This window comes from Piliocolobus tephrosceles, chromosome 12 (genome assembly GCF_002776525.5).
Source record: "Piliocolobus tephrosceles isolate RC106 chromosome 12, ASM277652v3, whole genome shotgun sequence".
Classification (NCBI taxonomy): Eukaryota; Metazoa; Chordata; class Mammalia; order Primates; family Cercopithecidae; genus Piliocolobus; species Piliocolobus tephrosceles.
Genome location: NC_045445.1, coordinates 61,605,624 through 61,631,938, shown reverse-complemented (window position 1 = coordinate 61,631,938; position 26,315 = coordinate 61,605,624). Strand labels below are relative to the sequence as shown.

General features: G+C 34.6%; 1 protein-coding gene across 1 annotated transcript in view; it reads left to right on the top strand.

The window, feature by feature from the left end:
- PCDH11X (protocadherin 11 X-linked) overlaps positions 1 to 26,315 on the top strand; it is an 808,894-nt gene that overhangs the window by 440,583 nt on the left and 341,996 nt on the right. The window contains exon 7 of the mRNA XM_023202925.2: positions 20,726 to 20,755. Coding sequence (XP_023058693.1) covers positions 20,726 to 20,755 — 30 coding nt within the window. The remainder of the gene's footprint in view (positions 1 to 20,725; positions 20,756 to 26,315) is intronic.

The window sequence follows — 26,315 nt, the reverse complement described above, 5'->3', positions numbered from 1 at the left end:
GTGGAAGCTTTGGCCAAGTAAACCAAAATTTTATATCCAACTTAGAAACTGTGAGTTTAAATTCTTTAAATTGTTGAAGAAAAAAAGATACCTGTCCTGATTTATCTGACAGATTGGAATCTGTGCAGGAGAATTCTTCATTTTTGTCATTCTAGTATAGAGGTAAACTTGGTCTTTTATAGGAGGAGAAATCTGTGTGGTTTTTTTAAAATATATTTTTAAAATTTATTAATATAGCAAAATATCCTTTACTATTTATTTTAAATTTATAATCAGATTTAGATTACAGAAAATGAAATCCATAAGGATCAATAATTTTATCAATAACTTTTATTTTGTCAGTATAGCAGGCTTTGGAATCAGATGAGTTTGAGTTAAAATTTCATATCTGCTAATTTTACCTCTGCTACTGTGAACAATTTATCCTTTTCTGGCATTTAATCACTTAAATTCAGTATGTTTCATTTAACTCATCTGTAAAATGGGACAGTAACATTTCCAAATACAGAAGTGTATTTGGAGAATTTAATAAGATAATGCATGTAAGGCTTTAGCATAATGCCTGTCACATAGTAAACTCAATAAAAGATAGTTCTCATTGTTTATAGTAAATTTTCTTTCTATTATTGTTATAGTCCAATTGTCAATACAAGGATATAATTTCAAAAGAAGTCATAAATTCCCTTTAGGAGATTATCAATGTTCACTAAGCACCTCTAACAAGTACCCCCTTATCTTGCCTTAACATCTTAAAGCTCCACATCAGTAACTCTCTTCAATCTTCAGTTCTAGTTTTGCTGTGGTTGTTTCCCTTGATTTCTGCACCCATATTTAATCACAGATGATGAAGGAAGTCCATCATTTATAAAACCACTTATGACAAAGCATGAATAATACAAGTCAGCAACTTGTCAGGGCAGAATAACACAATGGACAATTGTTTACAGCCTCAGGGCAGTAAGGAATCTACCTACTAATGGCATTATTCTGTGATAGAGTGCTCTAACTACACATTTTTATTTCCTATCAGTCATGAACAAAGCAAGCTTATCTCAACATTTTATCTATAGAAAACTCATTGGCTTTTAAAAGTGACTTTTCTACAAGATAAATTGTCCACATCTTTGAAATAAGACAGAGTTTAGCCACAATTTTATGTGTCTGAGAGTCATGAGATGCTTTCAGAATTTTTAGAGATGTGTGAAAACTAAAAAAGTTTTAAAATGCATCTTGTGACTTTGAAAACAGCGGTTATTGGTGTTACTTAGGGATTGTAAGACTAAAATGAAGGTCAATAATTATAATGTTTGTGTGTACATGTGTTGTATATATGTGTACTGTGAATAGTTTACATAGACATCTAATTGTCTAGGATCATATTTATATAATGTCATTTGCAGACAGAATCATATTCAATAGGCAGAATGGCATTATGCATGATGTTAAATGGAATTCAGACAGATGTGCATTAGTCCTATTTTTGTCATTTAGATGGTGACTAATTTGGGTGCATTACATGACATCTCTGAGCTACATGTTCTTCATCTATGTAGTGGGAGTTTAAGGAAAAAAACAACTACTTTCGGGGGTTGTCACAAAGGTTAAATGAGATAATATAGGTAACACAAGGTCTCATATTAATGTCTGACTCTTGTTAACTCTCATAAATTCTAGATGTTGCTGCTGCTGCTGTTTATAGTTATTGTTGCTGTTGTCTGTGCATACAACTAGGTAATATATGGCTGTCTAGACTGGAAAAATAGTTGTATATAATTCATACAATTAAATAAATATTGCCTATAAAATACATGTAAAGTAACAGTGCCTAAAAATAGTAAGTGCTCAATAAATTATATCTTTTTTTTTTTTTTTTTTTTTTTTGTGAGAACAAAATCTCTTTTTGTCCCCACAGGCTGCAGTGCAGTGGCTCAATTCGACTTACTGCAAGCTCTACCTCCCAGGTTCACACCATTCTTTTGCCTCAGCCTCCCAAGTAGCTGGGACTACAGGCACCCACCACCATGCCCGGCTAATTTTTTGTATTTTTTAGTAAAGACGGGGTTTCACCATGTTAGCCAGGACGGTCTGAATCTCCTGACCTCATGATCCGCTCGCCTCGGCCTCCCAAAGTGCTGGGATTACAGGCATGAGCCACCGTGCCCAGCCAAATTATATCTTAATAAGTATGAATACTGCACATTTCTTACACACATACACTCTTCAGTAGTTATTGGTAGAGACTTACTATCCAATATGTGGCTGCTGAATCATGTGCTTACAACAAAGCATTTCACTCATTATTCTAGAAAAAGAGTCAATTTACTTTTCATGCTTTTTCCATCCATAGATTGATATGTTACCTTTCTTCATGTCTTTGAAATATGTTTTACCTATCTTACTTGTAGCCATCTCACTTCATCTTGCCAGATATTATCAGCCTTTATTTTCATCCATTGCTCATTCTTCTTACATTTATTTTGAATGTATGTCTCATGTATTAGAACTGGAATAAAAGTTTGTGAAATGAGTGACTCACTCCTTAAATATTGATTCAAGAAGCAAGAAGATGAAGTCTGCATATTGTGATACTGTGTTTAATATATAATTTGTTACCCAAAATGTATTCCATTTATCACTGATATTTGGCTATTCATTTTTCTTATTTAGTTAATTTATATATAGATTGCGGTTTTGGAGTCCACCAGGCATAGACTTAAAACTAATGTGGATGATCAGTCCTATTGAGATGCCAAATTTAAAAACCATTTTGCAGAGAAATAAACTGGTTTCAAATGGGAATCACACATGCTTTGTAATATTCATGGCAAATTTCACTTTCTATAAATTTTAATATACCTAACCATGAAAATCAACTTGAGTACTGATGCAGAGGAACTGTAAATGAAATGATAATTTTTGTTCAGAAGACTTTTTAAAAGATCTTTATTGAATCACGTGACTCTGCATTACTGACAATACACATTACTCTCTTGCCAGACAACTAAAGAGATTGATGAGCCAACCATTAGTTCATCCGTTAAGGGACCCAACTGTCTGATTGAAATTTTTGATGTAACTTTATTTCTACTTCATAATGCAGTGTATACCATAGTTATTTATTGTCCTCCATTACACATTTCTGCAACTTCTGGCACATACTCAGATGAATTATGCCTAAGATTGGGATGTAGGATCCTTTATTTTTCCAGAGACCAACGCTTATTATAGCTGTGAAGATTAACAAGCCACTTCTATATTGCTCACCCTTTTAGAATTTTTTATTTTTATCTCAACATTTAATTAGGAGAATGTCGAAACATACAACTAATTTGAAATAATTTTACAGTGAATATTAGTATACAGACTTATTTGTTTCTAATGCTAGTTAACACATACTGACTTAAGAAGAACACACATATTTAGCATCTCATAGGTTTTGTAGGTTGGAAGTCCAAGCACAGCATAACCGAATTCTTTGTTCAGGGTTTCATGGGGCTGAAATTAAGGCACTGAAGAGGACTGTGGTCCTCTGGGATCAGAATCCTTTCACAAATGCACTAGTTGTTTTCAAATATTATTTTCTTGCTGTTGGAAGACAGTGGTCTCCATTTACATGCTAGCTATAGTCTGGGAACAACACTCTGTGTCTATAAGCCACCTGCAGTTCCTTGATGCATGGCTTTCAACATAGGCAGCACATGACATGGATACTTGTTTTCTTCTAGAACACATGCTCCGCATCTCTCTGAGTTCCTTCTCTTTGATCAGCTGGAGAAATCTCTGCTTTTAAAGGACTTGCCTGATTAAGAGACCCAGCCAAGTTAATCGGCATTTATGCCATAAAATGCCACATTATCACGAGGGTAATGTCTCTTCATATTTATAGGTTCTACTCACAAAGTACAGGGGGTTATACAAGAGTGGGGATCACTGGGTGGAGCATCTTAGAATTCTGCCTGAAACAATGCGCTATCTATATTCTGTCATTAGCATTCTTCACAGCTTCGTTAAAATATAATTAGACATATGATAAAATTTATATATTACATTTTAAACGTCAAAGCTTGTATTTTAAAATAAATGTTTACACTGTTAATAATTATTTAGTCAACCTTCCCAATCATAACATTGGGATTATACTCGAATATATGGCTGTGCTAAGGGAAAATTTTGCAATTCTGTTTTCAGAAGTTGTGGTAGAATAAATTACTGTGTTTTTTATTTTTTTAACAGTTTACTTTTCTCGATCACTTAAAGTTTGCCTGATAATTATTAGAACTATGTCTCTGTGTCTGACAATCACAGTTTAATGTTGGCCTGGGTTCTTTTTTATGAATCTCAGCAAAAACTTTGAAATTCTAAATGTCACTATAGTTTGTATATACATTTTTAATTCAGGTTACACTGTCTCAGAAGAATGTTGCTTAGTATGTATTCATGTGATGATGCACAGGGACTGATATTAAAATAGTAATGATAAAGTTGCACTGATTTAATAGTATGCATTTAAATATAAATGAGAATAGTGGTCCAAGTAAATTCCATCATATTTTGCGCAGAGTTATTATAAATTAGGGTCAACTTGCAAGAAGTAATAAAGAAGACCCACTGGCTTTGATGTTTATTGAAGGCATATGTAAGTGACTATAGTTCTTTAAAAAATGTGAAGATACACATCATATAAAGTTCTTTTCTTAAACAAAGTGCTAAATAAAATTAGAGATTGAATGAATGCATCAACAAAGAAATGGTGTGCAATGACTTATGAAAAACAGTATATTCTTTTCAATATATCTAATCTTGTCACTAATGACTCACATGAAAGGTATGCTGCAATGAAGTCCAACTAAAATAGTTCTCCTGATGAGACCTTTCCAGTTTCTTGGTTAGATATTACTTTATTTTCCACTTTTAAAAATTGTCCCTTGTCATTTCTTTAAAGCCCCGAGCATGAAAGACAAAATCTAGTTACTAAGAGCTAATCATTTGTTAAAACTGCAAAAAGTGGACATTCCTCTCAGTGGATGTCTGTTACAGCAGAAACAGTGATTACAACCAATATATTATGCCCCAGACATGACAACATGTTGGCTTCTGAAAATTCTGCTTTTCCTTGGTTAGTTGCTTTTGAACTCAAAGTAGTTTACATTGGAATTTTTATTGAACCAATTCTAGATTTACATGATGTTTTAAGGATAAAAAAAAGAAATCCGCTGGATTTCTTACCTGTTGTCTAAGATCTTGCAAAAGTACAGTATAATATCACACGTGCACTCATTTGTGTATATGTGTGTATTCAGCTCTGTACAATTTTATCACATTTATATGTTCATGTATTCACCACCAGAGTCAAGATACTGGACATACTCAGGAGGCTGAGGCAGGAGAATCCCTTGAACCCGGGAAACAGAGGCTGCAGTGAGTTGAGATCATGCCACTGCACTCCAGCCTGGGCAACAGAGTGAAACTCCATCTCAAAAACAAAACAAAACAAAAATGGATACTGAACAGTTCCATCACCAAAATGACCTCTCCTGTTGCCCTTTTATAACCACACTTATCTTTTTCTCATTACCCTTCTTTATGCCTAACCTCTGACAACCACTAATCTGTTCTCAATTTTTATAATTTTGGGATTTTAAGAATGCATGTAAGCCAGGCATGGTGGTACACACCTGTAGTCCCAGCTATATGGGAGGCTGAGGTAGAAGGATTGCTTGAGCCCAGGAGTTTGAGGCCAGCCTGGGCAACATAGTGAAACTTTGTATGTAACATTTCGGGATTGGCTTTTTCACTCAGTGTAATTCTCTGGAGGTTCATTCAAGTTGTTGTGTGCATCAACTGTTCATTCCTTTTTATTACTGGGTAGTATTCCATGGTATGAATGTACCACAATTCGTCTACCTGTTCACCTGCTGAAGGTCACCTAGGCTGTTTTTAATTTTTGGTGATTATGAATAAAGCTATGAACATTAGTGTACAAAATTTTGTGTAAATATGACTTTTAATTTCTCTGAAATAAATTGTGTACTTGCTAGGTCACATATTTAGTTTTGAAACTGCCAAATTGTTTTCCAGAATGTCTGTACCACTTTATTGCCATCAGCAATGTATGCATGATTCATTTCTCTGCAACCTCTCCAGCATTTGGTGGTATTATTATTATTGTTATTATTTTTAAAGTTAGCATTCTGATAGATATATAATGATATCTCATTGTGGATTAAATTTGCATTTCCCTGATAGCTAACTCAGCTGAACGTCTTTTCTTGTGCATGTTTGCCATTTGGATTTTCTCTTTGTTGAAATAGCAGTTCATCATTTTGTCCGTGTTCTGACTGAACTGCTCTTTTTTTTTTTACTGTTGAATTTTTAAAGTTCTTTATGTACTGTAGATATTATTCCTTTTTTCAAATGTATGAATTGCAAATATTTTCTGCCAATCTTCTCACAGAATCTTGTAAATCATAAGATTTCATTTCCAATGAAATCTAATTAAGCAATTTCACCTTGTAAGCATTTTGCTTTAGGTGTCAAGTACAAAAACATTTTGCCAAACCTTAAATTCTGAAATTTTAAAAAATATTTTTGTAGACGTTTTATAATTTTACACCTTACATTTGAGTTAATTTTGAATTAAGTTTTGAATTAAATTTTAAATTAATTTTTGTGGAAACTATGAAGTTTAAATCAAGGTACGTTATTTTGCTTATAAATATCCAATTGCATCAGAAATACTTATAGAAAATGATACCCTTCCTTCATTGAATTACTTTTGCACCCTTTTCAAAAATTGGTCAGACTTTCGTGAGAATTTATTTCTGGGTGGTCTACTTTGTTTCAGTTATCTATGTTTCTATTCCCTTGTCAGCACCTCACTGTCTTGATTATTGTAGCTATTCAATAGGCCTTAATGTAAGGCAAAGTGATTCCTTCCATTTTATTCTTTTTCAAAATTGTTTTAACTATTCCAGGTCATGTGCCTTTCCATATAATTTTAGAATAGCTTTTTATACTTCCAAAATAACTAAAGTTGCCTTAGTAGTGGGAAAAAAGGTCTTGATACCCCCAACAGTAAGTTTGACCTTCATCTAAATTAAACCAGATTTTGTTAGAGCATTTTTAATGATATACTTTAGTTTTGGTTTAAGATATCAAGGGTTGTTCATATAGCCCACTTTAAGTATTTCCATCTCTCTGTAGATGACTAGTTATAAAATATTTTGCTTCCATCTATTCTTTGCTTGCAATAATTACTTCCTGGGGAGATGAATGTGAATAAAGGGTAGGAATTAAAATTTCTGTAATCACTTAATAATTTGGGTCTACAGTTCGATTGAGAGTTTAGACATATATCCAAAGAATTTATTCTGGGCCGGGCGTGGTAGCTCAATCAAGCCTGTAATCCCAGCACTTTGGGAGGCCGAGAAGGGTGGATCACGAGGTCAGGAGATCGAGACCATCCTGGCTAACACGGTGAAACCCCGTCTCTACTAAAAAAAAAAAAACAAAAAATTAAATAACTATCTGGGCGAGGTGGCGGGCGCCTGTAGTACCAGCTACACGGGAGGCTGAGGCAGGAGAATGGCGTAAACCCAGGAGGCGGAGCTTGCAGTGAGCTGAGATCTGGCCACTGCACTCCAGCCTGGGCGAGGCGACAGAGCGAGACTCCGTCTCAAAAAAAAAAAAAAAGTTATTCTGAATTATCTATTAATCAGTGCATCCTTAGTGCTGACAAGGCCACTTTCTAACAATAGATCTAATCATTTCAAGATGAGCCACAATTAGAATGAATATGATAAAGAGTTCATAATCTGGGCCAAGAGTCTGATCCCATGAGCCTAAGATAGAAACCTCTGTTTCACTACTGATTTAACTTTAAGGGGCATGTATTAAGTCTTGTGGCTCTGGAGATTTATAAATGTTTAAAGCCTTTAATGAACCTAGCTTTTTTACTTTTGGACAGTAATCACTAGCTGAATAAAATGTTTTATTTTTTAAAACACATTTTTTATGCTTTAGGCAAACTAGATGAGTATTGCACAATTTTCTGTAATTAATTTTCACAAGCTAGTGATTCACTTGGGACCCCAAAGCAAAAGTTTTCCCACTCACAGTCTTCTACTGCCATTCAAAGCACTTTTATACATATCAGCAATTAATTGATCTTCCTTAAGTAATTTTTAGTAGCTGACTTGGTCAGTAGATTGTAAGATTGTTTCTTTTTGAATCATAGTATTCTCAAGGTTTCACACAGTGCATAATTAAAATAATGATTATCATCATAATAATAACCAGAATTCGTTACTACAGGACTATGTGTTAGTACTTTATTGTGTTAGTTCAATTAGCCCTTACAGCCACCCTTATATTCACTATTGTCATTAGTGTTTTACAGATTAATAGACTTAAGAACAAAGTAGTTGGAGTAATTAAGTAATTTTTCCATGGTCATAGAGTTAAGTGGTAGAATTGGGTTTTGAGAGAGGCAGTTGGCTTCCAGAGTCTGCGATCTAAAGTGCTATGCCTATCACACAATAGATGCTCAATAATATTTGTTGATTGAGAAAATTCCATAATTAAAGTTCCCAAAGAAATACAACTCTATCATTCTTCCAAAAGTACCAATGATAAATAATTAATAGTAAAAATAAAAATATCCTGAATTCAGAGCTCTGGTGTGAATAAACTCAGCCAGGAAGATCAATGGAACCATCCAGTGTTTTATGTTGAATTGGAAACTGAAAATAAGAGCTTCAAGATGATAAATTGGGAAAAAAGGAGATCTATATGATAGATTCACAAAGAGTATATATGTACAAGTTTAAAATATTTTAAATACTTTAAGAGCTAAATACTGGGAAGATGCCTGAGGCGGATGAGCTTCTAGGGGAATGAAATACCTTTTTAAATAAAGCTCAGACCCTATCTTATGCAGTTTTAATGTAAGCCTTTGATAATTCAAGACGTCGTGGATCACTCAGGAGGAGTGCTTTTATTTCTGTATTATGGAAATCTGGCAGCATGATATATATTGGAGTTGAGTTGTGGTAAATATTAAGTTGCCCCTTGAAGTAATGCTCATTGCATATCCCGGCTAAAGCTGTAACTAAATATGTATAAATTATTCTGAGAGACAAAATTATACAATGATACCTCTATTAATGAAGAAAAAGTTGCCAAACTATTTTGACATCACTATACTCTTGTCTCTATTCCCTTAAGGAGACTCTAATCTCTGTGAGGACAAAGATGACTATGTCTATTCTGGCAATCTCTGCATACTTAAAAGCTAGCCTGGTGAATGAATAAATGAATGAGTAACTAGCCTGGTGAATGAATGAATGGATTAGAAATGGTGTAGGAGACAAAAATGTATCCTAAGCTGTAGATTTCCCAGCTTTGACACATTGGGCAGTCCTTCCTACATGAAGTGGGGATAGATTGTTAAACCTTGGCCTTTTATCCACACGAAGGATGGTCTCCTTACATATGATGCACCTTAATTAACCATGTAGAAAGTGAGTAGAGACCTAAAATGGTTGAACTGAAATATTTGTCAGTTGTACAATTTAATAGTTTAACTACATTATAAAAATAAACTGATTAATACTAAAACTGATTAATGGATCCATGTTAGGGACTGGCCATGTTACTTGCATATTTAAAAATACTGAATATCCTAACAGTATAAAGCTAATTGTAAATTTTGGGGGGAAATTAACTTAGGGAACTTCATGAGGTAAATACAAATGTAATTGCATAACACTAAAATTAATTCAAGTGCCTACAATGTAGAAACATATCAGAATGTTCTTCCGGTAGCATAGATAATCATTTAATTAGGAAACGACGTACCATAGAGGTTACCTAATATTCATCTACTCATAATTATTCATTCATATTTTCCATCGTTTTCATCATCTAACTTACTTATTCATAGGTATTGGGGCATATTGGACATGAACTCCCAGTAGTATAATATTTATTTTGTACATATTTATATCTAAGTTATATAACAACAAGTTGTGGTGGAAAGATTTTTTTTTTTTTTACTTTGTTGTTGTTGTTGTTGTTCTGAGACAGAGTCTCACTCTGTTGCCCAGGTTGGAGTGCAGTGACACAATCTCGGCCCAGTGCCACCTCCACCTCCCGGGTTCAAACGATTCTCCTGCCTCAGTGTCCCCAGTAGCTGGGATTACAGTGCCCGGATCCATGCCTGGCTAATTTTTGTATTTTTAGTAGAGACGGAGTTTCGCCATATTGACCAGGCTGGTCTTGAACTCCTGACCTCAGGTGATCCACCCGCCTCAGCCTCCCAAAGTGCTGGGATTACAGGTGTAAGTCGCCATGCCCGGTCTGAAAAGATTTTTACATACTTACTTATAGTCAATGTGATTTTGGCAAATAGTAGAAATCTCTGTTTCTCATTTTCAAAACTGCAAAAGTAGGATATTTACTATGATAAAATATTTAAAAATAAGTTCAGATAATATTTATTAAATACCTAACAGAATGTCTGCTTCAGAGGACACTTAAAAATAGTAGATGCCAAAAATGGTTGAAGTATAAGAAGAAAGAAAGGAGGAATAGAGAGAAAGAGGATTTTATATGACCTTCAAAATGACCTCTAAAGATAGAAGGTGTATGTTGTTGTTATCCCTATTTTACAGATTAATAATCTGAGATTCAAGGACTTGCTTTGTGTCACACAGCTCTTTGATCTTTTAGAGTACTGCCAGCATTTTATTTATCTGCCCATAATAACACTTAGAATGTTATCTTGTAATTATCTATTTCAGCTTCTAAACTATGAGTCGATTAAACTCTGAGTTCCTCTAGGACAAAACCTTTATTGCATTCATTTTCTATGACTTAAACAACTTGTACATAGTACCAAATAGGCTTTTGCAAAATGCTTTACTAATGAAGAGTAATCTGGGACTGTAACCTGTATTTGGCTATTTAAAGCCTGCTACTTCTTCCATGTATCATGCTTACTTATTCATCTCAATTCTCCAGAAACTTACATATGACGCAAAATGAAGTGATTTGTGGTCAACAATCTTTCAAGACATTAAAAATGAATAAATTAGTTAACTGATGGAACAACCCATTTTCTGACTCTTTTCCTGAGGTGGAAGCATGTCTCTTTGGTTATTTGTATTGTTTTCTAGGACTGCCATAGCACATTACCACAAAGTTTGGTGGCTTAAAACAATAGAAAATTATTCTTTCATAGTTCTGCAGGCCAGAAGTCTGAAATCAGGTGTCCTCAGAGCTGTGCTCCCTCTGAAAACTCTAGTTAAGAATTCTTCTGTGTCTTTTCCAGCTTCTGGTTTCATTGGCCATCCTTGGCTAGTAATTGCACCACTCCAGTCTCTGCCTCCATTTTCACATGGCCTTCTTCTCTTCGTGTGTCGGTGTCTGTCTTTTTCTTATAAGGACATCAGTCATTGGATCTAGGGATTCCTAAATCCAGGATGATTTTACCTCTAGAGTTTTAGCTAATTACATCTGCAAAGACCTTATTTCCAAATAAGGCCACACTTTGAGTTGTGAGTGGACATGAGTTTTTGGAGGGCACTATTTCACCCTCTGTAACTATTGTGCGCTATTTGAGTTTATAGTATTGAGACAGGTTTAGAGAAACCTGACAACAGTTTAGTGACACCTGACAAATATCAAAATAATGAATTCAACTGGAAAAAAATGAATGGCTTTATCTTGAACTTCACTTTTCTTAGGTGATTTGAGATAAAGTTGACAATTCCCCAGAAAATGTACAGAAAGTGGAAGTTCAGCATGGAATTGCTGGAGGAGTTTGAAACAGGGAGAATATAGTAGCATCAACTAAGAACTCAGGGAAAGTATATGGTAATTCCAGAAGACAATATTTTTCCTATCTAGGAAATAAACAAGAGATGGTATCAGGTATCAGACAATTGTAATAACTTCTCAATATGTGATAAGCTAGGAAATATTACCTTGAAACTAAATCTTTAGGGATAAATCAAAAGGAACAAAGCCACATTCTAGGTTCAAGTCAGTATCAGAAAGTTAGTTATATATATAACCAGTCTTTAATTAAAATTACTATAATAGCATTTTACTTTCACTTAAGACACATACTAATGAAATAGTAATATAATTTTATTTTTTCCTTTAATCTGGACAAATCATAAGTGTACATACTTATTGGGTACATGTGATATTTTGATACATGCATGCAATGTGTAATGATCAAATTAGGGTAGTTAGGATATCCATCACCTCAAACAGTTGCCATTTCTTTTTGTTGGGAACATTCCAAATCTTCTAGATATTTTGAAATGTTTAATAAATTATTGTTAACTATAGTTACTCTACTGTGCTATCAAACATAGATTGAAGGAATAAGTTTTAGTTATTTTATTTTATTTTATTTTTTTGAGACACAGTATCACTCGCCCAGGCTGGAGTGCAGTGGCACGATCTTGGCTCACTGCAACCTCTGCCTCCTGGGTTCAAGCAATTATCTGCCTCTGCCTCCTGAGTAGCTGGGATTATAGGCACCTATCACCACGCCTGGATAATTTTTTTGTATTTTTAGTAGAGACAGGATTTCACCACGTTGGCCAGGCCTGTCTCAAACTCCTGACCTTAGGTGATCCACCAACCTCGGCCTCCCAATGTGCTGGGATTACAGGCGTGAGCCACCACACCCGGCCAGTAATTCTACTTTTAAATACCCTTTTGTCTATCATGGAGTTTGATATAAAGGCAAGCTTTTAATCTTTTTTTCTTATCATATATGTGTGTGTATATATATATGTGTGTCTGTGTGTGTGTATGTGTGTATATATGTGTATATATATATGTAGAGTTTGTCATACTATCATCTAATATGAAAACCAGATATTCACAGAATTAAACAGTCTTGAAGCTATTACATTTTTAAAAAATGCTTTCCTTCTAGTACATAAGAAAGATCATTTGTATTCTGTTGTTTATTCTCATAATCACTTTATTGCTTTTATGTTCATTGTGCAAGCATCTACAAGCTTTAATAGACACAATACACATTCCCAGTCAGATTTTCACATACCACGAGAGTGACACGTTAAGATGATCTGTAATTTAAAGTGATGTTGGAGCCATTTGCATAGATCTTTAGCAGCAAATAAAGGTATCTTTATGCAAAATTCAAACTATTAAAAATAAAACATTGTTTCAACTGACATGCAATATTTTCAGAAAGCAGATGTGCCTGTCACATTGCTTTTGTTACTAACATAGTAAAGAATGTTTCGGAGCCAGAGTAGGGTTTTGAATAAGCCAAAACAATTATGTGAGAATAAGGTGCAATTGTACTCTAATTCATCTGTGTCTCCTGCTAAGAAGCTGGGAATTTGGCAGTATTCATAATATTCTGTTTCTACATCATTTTGAAAATATTTTGTTTCTGTTAAGCTTTGTTAGATGGACCCTAGGATCCATTTTGAGAATAGCATTGGTTTTCATCCCCTTTAAATTGGCTTTCGTTATAGTACTTTATATAATCTGCATGTTCCAATTCAAAGATGCAGTATTCATAAAAAATAATTTCAAGTAGACTTAATCAAATACTCTTAATTTCTTTAGTCCTTGTCCAGTAACTGCAATATCATTGTCCCATGATATTGTGTCCCTTCTTCCAATTGTCTGTTTTTCAGACTTTAACAGTGATATACAGTTGTTGGGATTTTAATAAATAATAATTTGATAATCTTTTTAAAATTGTCATTCACTTTTACAGAGGGAATTTCCCTATTTAAAATGTGTATTTCAAATGATGGGTAAATTCATATTAGGTAATGAGTAATTTTTCAACCCTTTGAAAGAATGAGTTTGGCACTTTTTTGACAAGTGTCACTTCATAGAGTAGAATAGTTATGCTACATAATTGTATTAATATAATTAAACCAATTTTGGATAACTGCATATATTCTTTAAAAATACTTGGATAGGAATAGCTACTTTTGAAGTTTAAAGTTAATGAGTTAAAAATAAATTACTTTGTTGGTGAGGATACAGAGAAATTGGAAAACTCATATACCATTGGAGGGAATATGAAACAGTACAATTGCTTTGGAAAACAGTCTGGCAGTCACTCGAACAATTAAACACAGAGTTATCATATGACCGAGCAATTCCACTTCAAGGTACATAAACAAAAGAAATGAAAAGATACGTCCATTCAGAAACTTGAGATGAATATTTATAGCAGCATTATTCATAATGGCTAAATGTGCAAACAAGTCAAATGTCCATCAACTGATGAATGTTTAAACAAAATTATGTGTTAAAATAAAAATATACATACACATATATATGTGTATAAAAATATGAATAATATTTAGCCATAGAAAAGGAATGAATTACTGAAATATGCTACAATATGGATAAATCTTGAGGCTATTATGCTAAATGAAATAATCTAGTCACAAAAAACTACCTATTATAGGACTCCATTCATATGTGCAGAACAGGGAAATTTATAGAGATGGAAATAGTAATTGTTTAAATTTGGGAGTTGAGAAATGGGAATATAAGGGGTGATAGATCAAAGATATGGTGTTTCTTTTTGAGGTGATGAGAATGTTCCAAAAATTGACCACGGTGATGGTTACAGATATCTGTGAATATAGTAAAAACACTTTGAATTGACCCTTTAAGTAGGTGAATTGTATGGCATGTGAATTGTGTATCAGTAAAGGTGTTAAAATAAATTACCATTAATAGTAGCTAGCACATATATAACTCTTACAAATGGCAGCTACTGTTTGAGTTAATTAATTTACTTAATGCACTTGACAAATATTCTGAAGTAGCAACCCTTATTTCTCTATTGTACACATTATAGAACTAATGCAAAAGGGTAACACAAGTAAAGTGGTAGAGCTAGGAGTTGAACCTAGGTAATACGGTTCCAGAATTTATGCTTGTAACTAAGATTCATAATTAATTATTATACACTGGCTCCAATTATGTATAATTATATAATTAAAGCATAGAGGAGTATAGCTTATTCTTTTATTAAGCCTATAAATATTTATTCCAGGTATACTTTGTGCCAGGTACTTTGATAGGCATTGAGGATATAGCAGTATTCCAAAATCCAAAAGTAAAAAAAAAAAATCCTTCTGCTATGGAGCTTAGATTCTTAAATTTTTAAGAATATAAACTTTAGAATTGAGTAAATTTGGTTTTAAACCTCAGCTCTGTCCCTTGTAAGTAAAGCAACTGGGTAAGTTTCTTAACCTCTTTGATCCATCTTTTTCCTACTTGTAAAATGAGAATAATAATTTGCCCACATCATAGGGTCAATGTAAGAATTAAATGAGATGTTACTCGTAAAGCATTTACTTAAATGCTTAATAATCTATAAATACAAGGCGATGATGGCAATGGCAGTGATGACTGTATTATCAATGCTACTGTAATTGTCACCATCATTATTATCATCATTATCATCAATAAGGGTAGTTAATGCCATGGATGTAGTGCCTCCTAAAGTTTGTTTTAATAAGATTACACAGCTACTTGGGTGTGGAACCAGGACTAAAAATTGAATTTTCTGATATTGAATGTCATGTTATCTTTATTGTTATAAAGATACTACACAATTTTTATGCTAGCCTCAAATTTAACAAGAAAATAATAAGACAATAGAAATACCTAGGTGTATTCTGGTAAATTTGTTAAAGAGGTCATTTACATTTTAGAAAGAAAATAGTCAATAAGCAAATATTGAGAATAAAATTTAGGTTTATTGTTATTTTTATTACATTTACTAGTGTCTTTTCTTTAAAACCACCAGCACTCTAAGTTGATAACTGAATAGAGTTCTGAAATATAATGTCTACCAAAACAAAGTAAACTGGGTCATGATAATTATATTTATTTAAAAGAAGTAAAAATTAAATTGGCTTAAAGTTGTAATATTTTTCCTCAATCATAGGACCTATGTATTTAATTTTCAAGTACAGATTGGAAGAAGGTATTCCACATGGAGTAGCATTAACAACATGACTTCACAAGCTTCTAGTTTGTCATGTTACACACACACACACGTACGCACACATGCATGTGCACGTGTATATGAAAAGCTTTCTTCTCTAGTTTCATCTGTTCATTAGACAAATATGTATTGAGGATTTTCTACGTGTTCACAGTGATAAATATTTTCATTTTGACCATGACATTTAGAAAATGGGCCAGGTGCGATGGCTCAAGCCTGTAATCCCAGCACTTTGGGAGGCTGAGACGGGCGGATCACGAGGTCAGGAGATCAAGACCATCCTGGCTAACACAGTGAAACCCCATCTCTACTAAAAAAATACAAAAAATTAGCTGGGCGTGGTGGCGGGCGCCTGTAGTCCCAGCCACTCAGGAGGCTGAGGCAGGAGAATGGTGTGAACCTGGGAGGCGGAGTTTGCAGTGAGTGCAAATCGCACCACTGCACTCCAGCCTGGGCAACAGAGTGAGACTCCAACTCAAATAATAATAATAATAAATTTGCTGCCAGGTTCTTTGCTAGTGCATAATAAAGGTAACCTTTGCTCCAGATCCCAATAAGCTCCTCATCTCTGAGTCCTCATCAGTTTGGCTATCTGTGTCCATATCACCATCAGTAATTTGGTCACAACAATTTAACAAGTCTCTAGGAATTTCTAAATTTTCCCTCATCTTCCTTTCTTCTTCTGAGCCCTCCACACTCTTCTAACCTCTGCCTGTTACCGAATTCCAAAGCTGCTTCAACATTTTCAGATATCTTTGTAACAATGTCCCACTCCTCGTACCAATTTTTTGCATGAATCCATTCTTGCATTGCTATAAATAAATATTGGAGACTGGATAATTTATAAAGAAAAAAGACTTAATTGACTCACAGTTATGAAGGCTGTATAGGAAGCTTAGTGGCTACTGCTTCTCAGGAAGCCTCAGGAAACTTACAATCATGGTGGATGGCAAAGATGTAGCAGCACTTCCCATGGCTGGAGAAGAACCAAGAGAGAGAAGTTGCTACACACTTTTAAAACAACCATATCTTATGATAACTCACTCACTATCATGAGAACTGCAGTGAGGGGATGGTGCTAAACCATTCGCAAGAACACCACTTCCATGATCCAATCACTTCCCATCAGGGCCCACCTCCAACAATGGTGATTACAATTCATCATGAGATTTTGGTGAAGACACAGATCCAAACCATATCACCCTTTATCTGTCACAGCTGGTAATGCTCTGAGTCTCACTAGAAGCCAGCAAGTGTCAGTATCTCACCCAAGGCCCTTGATGTAGTACCTGGGTATCAATGCTGGTTATTCAGGGCCCAAGGGCTCTTCAGTTAGCAGGTGATAAATGCTGCCGGGATTGGGTCCTTTCCTTCAAGGCAGCGGATACTCTTATTTCCCAAGGTGTGTCTAGAAATATTGCTGGGGAGTTAGGCCCTGGAGCGGGTGCCCCACAGCTGTGACAGTTGCATGTCTTCCTCTGTCTGAACTAGTTTCCAAGATGCAAGACAAAGTCCTCCCCATTCTTCTGTCTCCTCTCCTCAAGTGGAAGTGGTCTCTTGTGGAGCCATGAGCTGTGCAGCCGGGGGTTAGGGGATCAGGGATGCCAGCTCTCCTTTATCCTCCCCAGCTAGTGTCTCAGTAGGTTGTGTGCCCCTCGGCCCACTGTCTCTAGGCCTAATTCAGCACTAGGACTCACCAAAGAGTTGCAATTCTTATGGCTTAGACTGCCTTTCAAGTTTACTTGAAGACACAGAGTGCTGTAGCCATAGGTGGCGATGTTTGCAGGAAGTCAAGTTTGTGCCACTAGGATTGGTGATTCCCCTCTGGCTAGGGCTGGTTTAAATGCTCCCTCCGTGGGAGGGTGTCAACTGAGTTTTTTCTGGTTTTCCTTTCTGTTTAAACAAAACAGCACTGAGTTTGGTGCCTCACAATTGCCGTGTTCTCCCTCCTCCAGCACCCAGAGATGCTCTCTGCATCATGCCTCCTCTGCCTGGGGTTGGGGAATGGTGGAGTCAGCGATTCAGGACTGTTTTTTTTTTTTTTTCTATTGCTCCAGTGCCTCTTTCAGGAATACATGGTTAAAATTAGGTATTATGAGGGCTCACCTGATTTTTGGTTCTTATGAAGGTGTTTTTTCTGAGTAGACAGTTGTTAAATTGTTTTCCTTGTTGGGGCAACTATCAGTGGAACTTTCTATTTTACCATCTTGCTCTGCCTCCACTCTCTCATTACTTATTTTGGACACTACATTCTGTCCCTCTTTTACATTAGTTGCATACAATAGCTCTGTCAATCTAGAAATTTAGATGCAGTAAGGGAAATATTCACCTATTGGTAGTAAGTGTTAGAATTTATTCACACTAGGAGGTTAATAAGAACATATGACACTCCATGACTAATGTATATTGCACAAAAACTGAGCCACTAGACATTCAGATGCATTAACTTTTATCCCACTCCTCACTATATATAATTTAATTTGGACAATTATTTTGTTAATTTAATGTTGCCTGTTCGGGGCCAGTTTATAAATAAGAGTATAAAAATCCATCTCTCTATTAAAACAGGAGTTGCTTTTCATCATGTTTTTTTCCCCTTGCAGCATTGATTTTTTTTTTTTTTTTTTTTTTTTTTAGTGTTTCTATAATCAAATTGGGTATCAATTTACCAAGCTACTTGCCTGCTTGCCAATATATTTCTGTACTTTCTGTTCATTCTAATGCTTGTTTAGTAGGCATGCACTAGAAGCTACTCATTTGACAGATTGTGTTGTGTCTGTGTGGTGTGGATAAATGCAAAGATTATTGTGTTAATATTTCCCACATTATCTATTTTAGGCTTTTCTCAATAGAAATTCTCAAACAAGGGCAAAAGTAGCACAGCATAAGCAATTCTCTTAATGAAAATATACAATTTAGGGAAATAAACACATTCTGGAGTTGTTCTTTTTCAGTAAAATGAGAAGGAAAGGAAATGCTCACCCCAATTTCTTCATTAGCTTAAATGTTGGTTAAGTCATTAATTTTTCAATAATTCATGAAATAATTTACCAAGATAGATGTGTTTCACATTTTTAGATTTTCACTTTGCTCACTAAAAATTTTAATGCTTTTGGATTGCTTTGTGATAAATGGTGAAGCATCGAACATTAATCTATTGTGATTGTGAAAGTAATTAATAATGAAACTAACAAAAAGATCCTTTGTGTTTCTATAAAACAGAAGGTTAATTTTTTTGATGTTATATTCTTAGATATGGTTAAAGTTTTGGTGATGTTATAGTCCTTGAGATTATTTCTTTCGGAAAGTTAAATACTTTTATCTATTATTTAAGTATATAATTCACAATAAAGAGAGATATAAGTAGTGATTATTTAAAAACAGAAAAATCCAAGGACACTTTCTTGGAAGAGATTACTCAAGGCATTATCCTCAGGCTATGCCTTCACAGAAAATTAAATTCTATCATTCAGCCATTGTTGGTTGAATTTGATCGATGCAGAGAGATAATAAGAAAATCTTGGGCTAAAAATAAGCACTCGAAGTGGAAGGACAAGAAGCATACTTTATTTTCTTGGATAATAGATTTGTGCCTATATCTGAATGCTTACCTCAATTTCAATTTTGTAAACTCAAGTTACATTAAAATGACAGAAAAAAATATACTTTCTTGGTCTGGGAGTAAGCCGCTGGATTCAAAAAAATAAATATATATAGAAAGCATGCATCCTCTTACTATGTTGACTCCATTTCTCTTAGTATTTACCCTTATTTCAGATTCAAGCCTACCTTCTTGACAACTTTCTGTGATTCTTTGTATTCAAGAAGACTCTATAAGGAACTTTTGCATAACTGTAAAAAGAACGGGGAATTAAGATAAAGATTGTGGAGAACAGACTTTTGGGAGTATCATTAGCTAGACATGTTGACATTTGATTCACTTTTAATTCAGTAATTTAATCCTCTGCAAAGGAGAACGAATCCAAAACGACTAACGGTCTATATGTTTCTGGTATCTTAAAAAGTAACTTAACCTGTCTCCTGAAAGTTGTTGAGGGAGAAAAAAAGTCTTAAATAAAATGAAAAGAATGACTTCCATGATGGTATTAAAAAGGATTTAGTTGAACAGAGTTGATTTAAGATGCCCCTATGAACAACAGAAACTATTGATTTAAAATTCAGCAATAGTATCCCAATGCTGTATAAACATTTCTTATGTTTACCCCCAAATCATGAATTTTCAATGAGCCTAGCTTTTCTTGTTTCAATTTAAAAATGTGTTTATGTTTGAAATAAAGACGCATTCATTAAAAATGGATAGAAAATAAGTGACATCATAAAAGAATATCTAATTGGAAGGGTGTCTTTTCTTGGTTAACGCATAAGTCAGCTAAGCATATATTTTTTATGCCAATTGAAATTTGTATGTGACTCTTCATGTTTTTGCACAAAATGTACAATGTTGTTACATCCCTTTACTGAAAACACTGAAGAATGTAGGAGATGAAAGTAGTTTCAGCAGAAAAACAAAACTGTGTACTATTGCACTGGGAATGTTGACATGCTTTTTTTAAAAAAAAAAAAAAAAAAATGTATTTGCAGTAACCAAATTTGAGCTAATTTTTGTTTTTGTTTTGTTTTATTTTCCTTTGCTTCCCTTGCCTCCATTTTATCCTAAATCAGCGGAAATCCGAAGGGAAAGTGGCAGGAAAGGTAAGACTGCAAATTTCAAAGAAAATTGATTTTGAAATGTTGTGTTTATACTATGTGAAGCTACAGTAGTTAGTCCATGGAGTTAAAACTGTAAGTACTTAGGATAACATATGTTATGGTTCTGCTTTAAAAGAGTCAAGCTGAGCTGTTTTCACATTTTGTATCACACAGTTCTGGAAACAATTTTGAATCTCATTTTATTTTATTTTCCCCCAATACTTTCTTTTCCCACGAAGCCAAAACAACATACTGTTGACAGCATCACTTTGTGAATGTTCTGATAATGCAGTTGTTTTATGATAAATGCTAGCAATAAAAAAGGAACCATTTTAGTGTTAATTCACATTTTAGCAGTGACAGCAGAAAGTTAGTGAATACAAATCATGATATTTGATAGGGTCACAGAGAAGAATTATATAACTAAACATGGTTAATCAGCAAAATGATGATCTCAGAGAAACTGGACTTTGGAATGTCATCCTTCAATGTGAAAATTTTAAGTTCTGCTCAAGTATAGGCTGGCGCAAAAGTAATTGTGGTTTTTGCCATTAAAAGTTACCGTAAAAATCATACTTACATTTGCACCAAGCTAATGTATATGAACAGTTCAGTCTTCTAGAAAAATTTGTGTTTCTATTGTTAAACAAATAAACTATCTCATACATATTGTTAAATAACTTCACTAGTTAAACTGCACTACCACTAAAAATAAAGTTTTCCAGTTGCTTATTAACATTTCTTTCCTAGCATTTATGCCTTAGTTTCTTACTATGTTTTAAGGTTTAAATAAATGTATTTATCTTAAATTTCTGATGGAAGACATTTTGGATATTAAATTCAGTAAGCCTTAAATGCTATCCATATTAGGCACCAGAATCTTATCTTTGCTGCTGCTAGGTTATATATATATATATATAAATTTTAAAGATAAATTATCTTATTCTAGCTTAAGAGACTAAACTTTATGTTTGAAAAAGCACTTGCCAGAGAATGGTCTAAGCTATGCCGGAAAGTAATCTGTTCACCTTGGATGTCTTTATCAAGTGTGAGAATTAATGGAAAATGGAGTTTGAATACAATGCCAAAAGGGATTTTCATTAATGTTTGGGAGATAAACTAAACTAACAGCATCAGAGAGTTGTAAATCAATATATCTTTCGGAGTGCTTTCAAATGCCTATCTGAATCACACTGAGTATCAGTGTGGCCTTGGAGTGATGAAGTTTTGAAAGTCAGCTCCTCCCAGAAGACAAAAGTTCATAGACAAGATCTCCAATTAAAAGGAGGGAAGCAAGGGTAGTAAAATGTCACTGGCTGCTACTATGTACGGTGTGATTATATGTGTGTGTGTATGTGTGTGTATAAAATATGTATATATATTATATTATGTGCATATTTAGAGAAAGCGAGAAAGAATGAAAGAGAGAGAAGGTCTACAGATTTTGGGATTTTGTGTTCTAACATTCTTAACCATTCTGGTGAATTTGGAAATGAACTTGTGGCTCAGTTAGTTCAACACTGAAATTGTGAAGAAGATTAATGTTGGAAATATTTTTCTAGCTTAGTGAATGTAAATAAGGACATGTCTTTGTTTTAAAAGTTAGGATCCTGCATATGGAAGTCTGGGATGAACCCATGTTCCAGGTCAAGAAACTCCTAAGTCATGACATTTCAACATAAAACACTTCAATATGTAAATAATCAATATAAGGACCAATGGAAAAAGAGGTTCTTAGTGAAGGACAATTTTTTTTTTTTTTTTTTTGGTCAAATAAAACAAATCTGGACAGACATAGAGAGAGACTTTGTTCAGAAGAAAGAATACTACAATAGGGAGAAGGTTATGACTTTAAAAATCTGCAAGGATCTCAAAATTCAATAGAAAAGGCTTTTCTTTATAAGGTCAAGAAGGGCAAGCAAGCAGAGATAAGCAGAATCTTTTTTGGAGGTAGGGCATGGGGTCTCGCTCTGTTGCTCAGGCTGGAGTGCAATGGCACGATGGATCACAGCTCACTGCAACTTTGAACTCCCGGGCTCAACTATTCCTCCCACCCCACCTCCCAAAGTGCTGGGATTACGTGTGTGAACCATCGCACCCGGCCAATAAGCAGAATCTTTAAAGAGGAAGCTGGACCAACAAAAGAGTGGGCTCAAAAGTGTCTGTTGTTATCTGATTTCCTGAGAAGCTAATGGTTGGGACATATTCCACTTTTTTTAGTGGTTGCTCAGGTTTGGTGTCAAGCCAAGCTCAGGGGCATGTGGGAAAGCGAAAAACCTGACAAAATTTGGGTAAAAACAAAGCAGAGGGTTAAAAATGGGCAACTGTGAAAGTTTATTATTTTTTTCAGTGGCTTTTTTTATAATAAAGTAAGCATAATAAAAAAAATAACCTACGAATCTGCTTACTCTGTTCCAAGGACTCTATGTTTGTGCATGTGTGTATACATATACATATGTGTGTGTATGTATATAGGAATGCATACATATATATAGGAATGTGTATACACACACATATATATATAGTTAATCTTCACAATAATCCTATAGGCTATTTTACAAATGAGGAATGGTGATACATTGAGCTTAAGTGGCTTGCCTAAGGTTACAGAGCTCACAAGTAGAAAAACCAGGGTTTGAACTCAGGCAATCTGTCTCCAGAAATTCTCTCTTTAAAAAGATAACAACTTGGAATCGTAAAATAAATAATCCCTTTATTTTAAAATAGTGTTTTTATTGTGTTTTAGTAGTAACATTTAATATATTTAACATTAAAAAGGCGCTAAAGATGTTTCTGGAATAGTAATTTTTAAAAAGTTATTTCCCTCAACTACAATAATGCTGCAGACTCATCATTAACTCATTTTTACTAGTCTATATACATTCCATACATTACCTAATATAATACGGTTAATATATACTATGGAGATTAGGTCTGTACTCTGGTGTCCTTTATTTTTGGTTCATTGCATTGATGTATACCTTTTGAAGGGTATTTTGGATATTAAATTCAAGAAGCTATAAACTTTAAATATATTAAGTGTCAGAATATTCATTAACTTGGGATTTATTGCAAATGTTTCTATAAAAAGTTAAATTAATTTCTTGAACTCCTGAACTTCACCTTTTTAGTCTTTTTATGAATTATAAAATATAGCTTTTATGTTCAGTTTAATTCCGAGTATGGGAAAGTATAAGGTTCTTGCATTTGTAAAAAACTAAGGCAACACATTATCTTAGCTAAGAATGAAGTATTTAGATGAATTCTTTATCTTTTAGAGTCTAAAACATCAAAGAAGAAGATAATTTCTCAAAGATTTCTCTAGATTTAAGTGTAAATGACTTCAAAGTACTCACCAAATAGGACCTATATTTGGATTTCAAATCAGAGGTTTAAGTTACAAAGATAGACACTTTTTCTACCCCCTCTTAAAAGATTATGTTATATTTCATAGATAAGCTAGTGGTAATTACAGCAGAAAAAAAGCGAATGCCACATGCCATAGTTCATTCATTCTTTAACCAGTTGGTATCCATGTGGCTAATTACTAATTAGGAGGAAAAACAGATTTCAACACATGGCCACCTGTGATTGAATAGTGTAAGCAGTACTTATTTTCTTTTTTTTTTTTTTTTTTTTTGAGACGAAGTCTTGCTCTTGACCCCAGGCTGGAGTGCAGTGGCACGATCTCGGCTCACTGCAACCTCTACCTCCCAGGTTCAAGCGATTCTCCTGTCTCAGCCTCCCGAGTAACTGGGATTACAGGCGCCTGCCACCACGCCTGCCTAGTTTTTGTATTTTTAATAGGGACGAGGTTTCACCATGTTGGCCAAGCTGGTCTCGAACTCCTGACCTCAAGTGATCTGCCCACCTCGGCCTCCCAAAGTGCTGCGATTACAGGCATGAGGCACCGAGCCTGGCCTACTTGTTTTCAACTAAAAAAAGAATTATAATTTTTCGAACCTTGTTAATAGTTTTTAAAATTTCCTTGCATGAATACAAACTGGTCTTTTTATTCAACCTACCAGCTTTCCCTTATTTAACATTAACCTGAACATTTCCATGTAGACATTTTTTTCAAGATCCCTTCCCAGTTTGGCTTAGCCTGAGACTAAATTGCCCTTAGGGTTTTCACAAATGGCCAGTCTTGTTAAAGAGAATGTTCACCAAAGTGCTAAACTGAATATGGCAGAAACAGAACTGACTGAGATTCTCCAAGGAGTATATTTCTGATTTCTTTATATCTGCCTGAGGTAAATTAAAAAGCGGATTCTTTTAGGCTCGCATAATGGATAACAGAAAGAGTAGCTATAGTGACAAAGCAAGTAAAAGCAATTCTGGCCATTCTCTGTCATGGGCCAGATTACTGGCATTTGTGTAGTCATTTGCTCCAAGGCTACATGACGATGAGGGGGCCAATGAAAATGTTTGATCCAACATATATTAAAATACCCATTTTGCTGGTGTCTCCAAGGTATTTCTTCGTCTGCTGTTTTGTGCAATAGTACGGACGTGTTTGGAGGTTCCTGCTTCAGAAACTCTCCTAAAAGTATAATTTAGAATTTTGAATGCAGAATGGCACTATCTTAGCTCATTTTCTGTTGCTATCACAGAATACCACAGACTGTGTAATTTATAAAACAAGAAATGTATTTCTTACAGTTCTGGAGGCTGGGAAGTCCAATATCTAGGTACCAGCATCTGCTGAGGACCTTCTTGTTGCATCATAACATGGTGGAAGGCATCACATGGTGTGAAGGCAAGCGTGTGTGTATCAGCTTAGGTGTCTCTGGTACTTATAAAGCTACTAATCCCAGCATTGGGGCCCTACCCTAATGACTTTATCTAATTCTAATGCCCCCCAAAGGCCCCACCTTCCATCAATGTATGGATTTGGAGATTACATTTCTAACACATAAAATTTGGGGGACATATCCAAACCATAGCAGTAACATTGAGATTTTTTCAGTTATCTAAATAAAACAAATTCTAATGGCATGTTTCTGAAGAGATACATTCTCATATCTTATTTTAGAGAAGGATTATTTTCCTACTTTACTATTTGGAGTATTATGATCTAGCAAATGCATGAGGCTAAATCTGCACGATTATAAATATTATTTCTTTTGTTTCTTTTGCCAGTTTTCCATATTAAACATTCAGTTTAGTGTTATTAGTTTTTTGTTGTTGTTGTTTTGTTTTTTTAAGACAGAGTCTCACTCTGTCACCAAGCTGGAGTAGAGTGGTGCGATTTCAGCTCCCTGCAACCTCTGCCTCTCTGGTTCAAGCAATTCTCCTGTCTCAGCCTCCCGAGTAGCTGGGATTACAGATATGTGCCATCATGCCCAACTATTTTTTTGTATTTTTTAGTAGAGACGGGGTTTTACCATGTTGACCAGCCTGGGTGTCATTAGTATTATGAAAAAATAAATCACACTAAGAGCTCTAATTTAGCATTATCACCTAAGGAAACTAATTTCCCTTTATCCTACGTATGTTCTATAGATACACGCTTCTAGGGACATTGTACTTCAGGTACACTGTGAGGCCTTTTGTAGGGTCT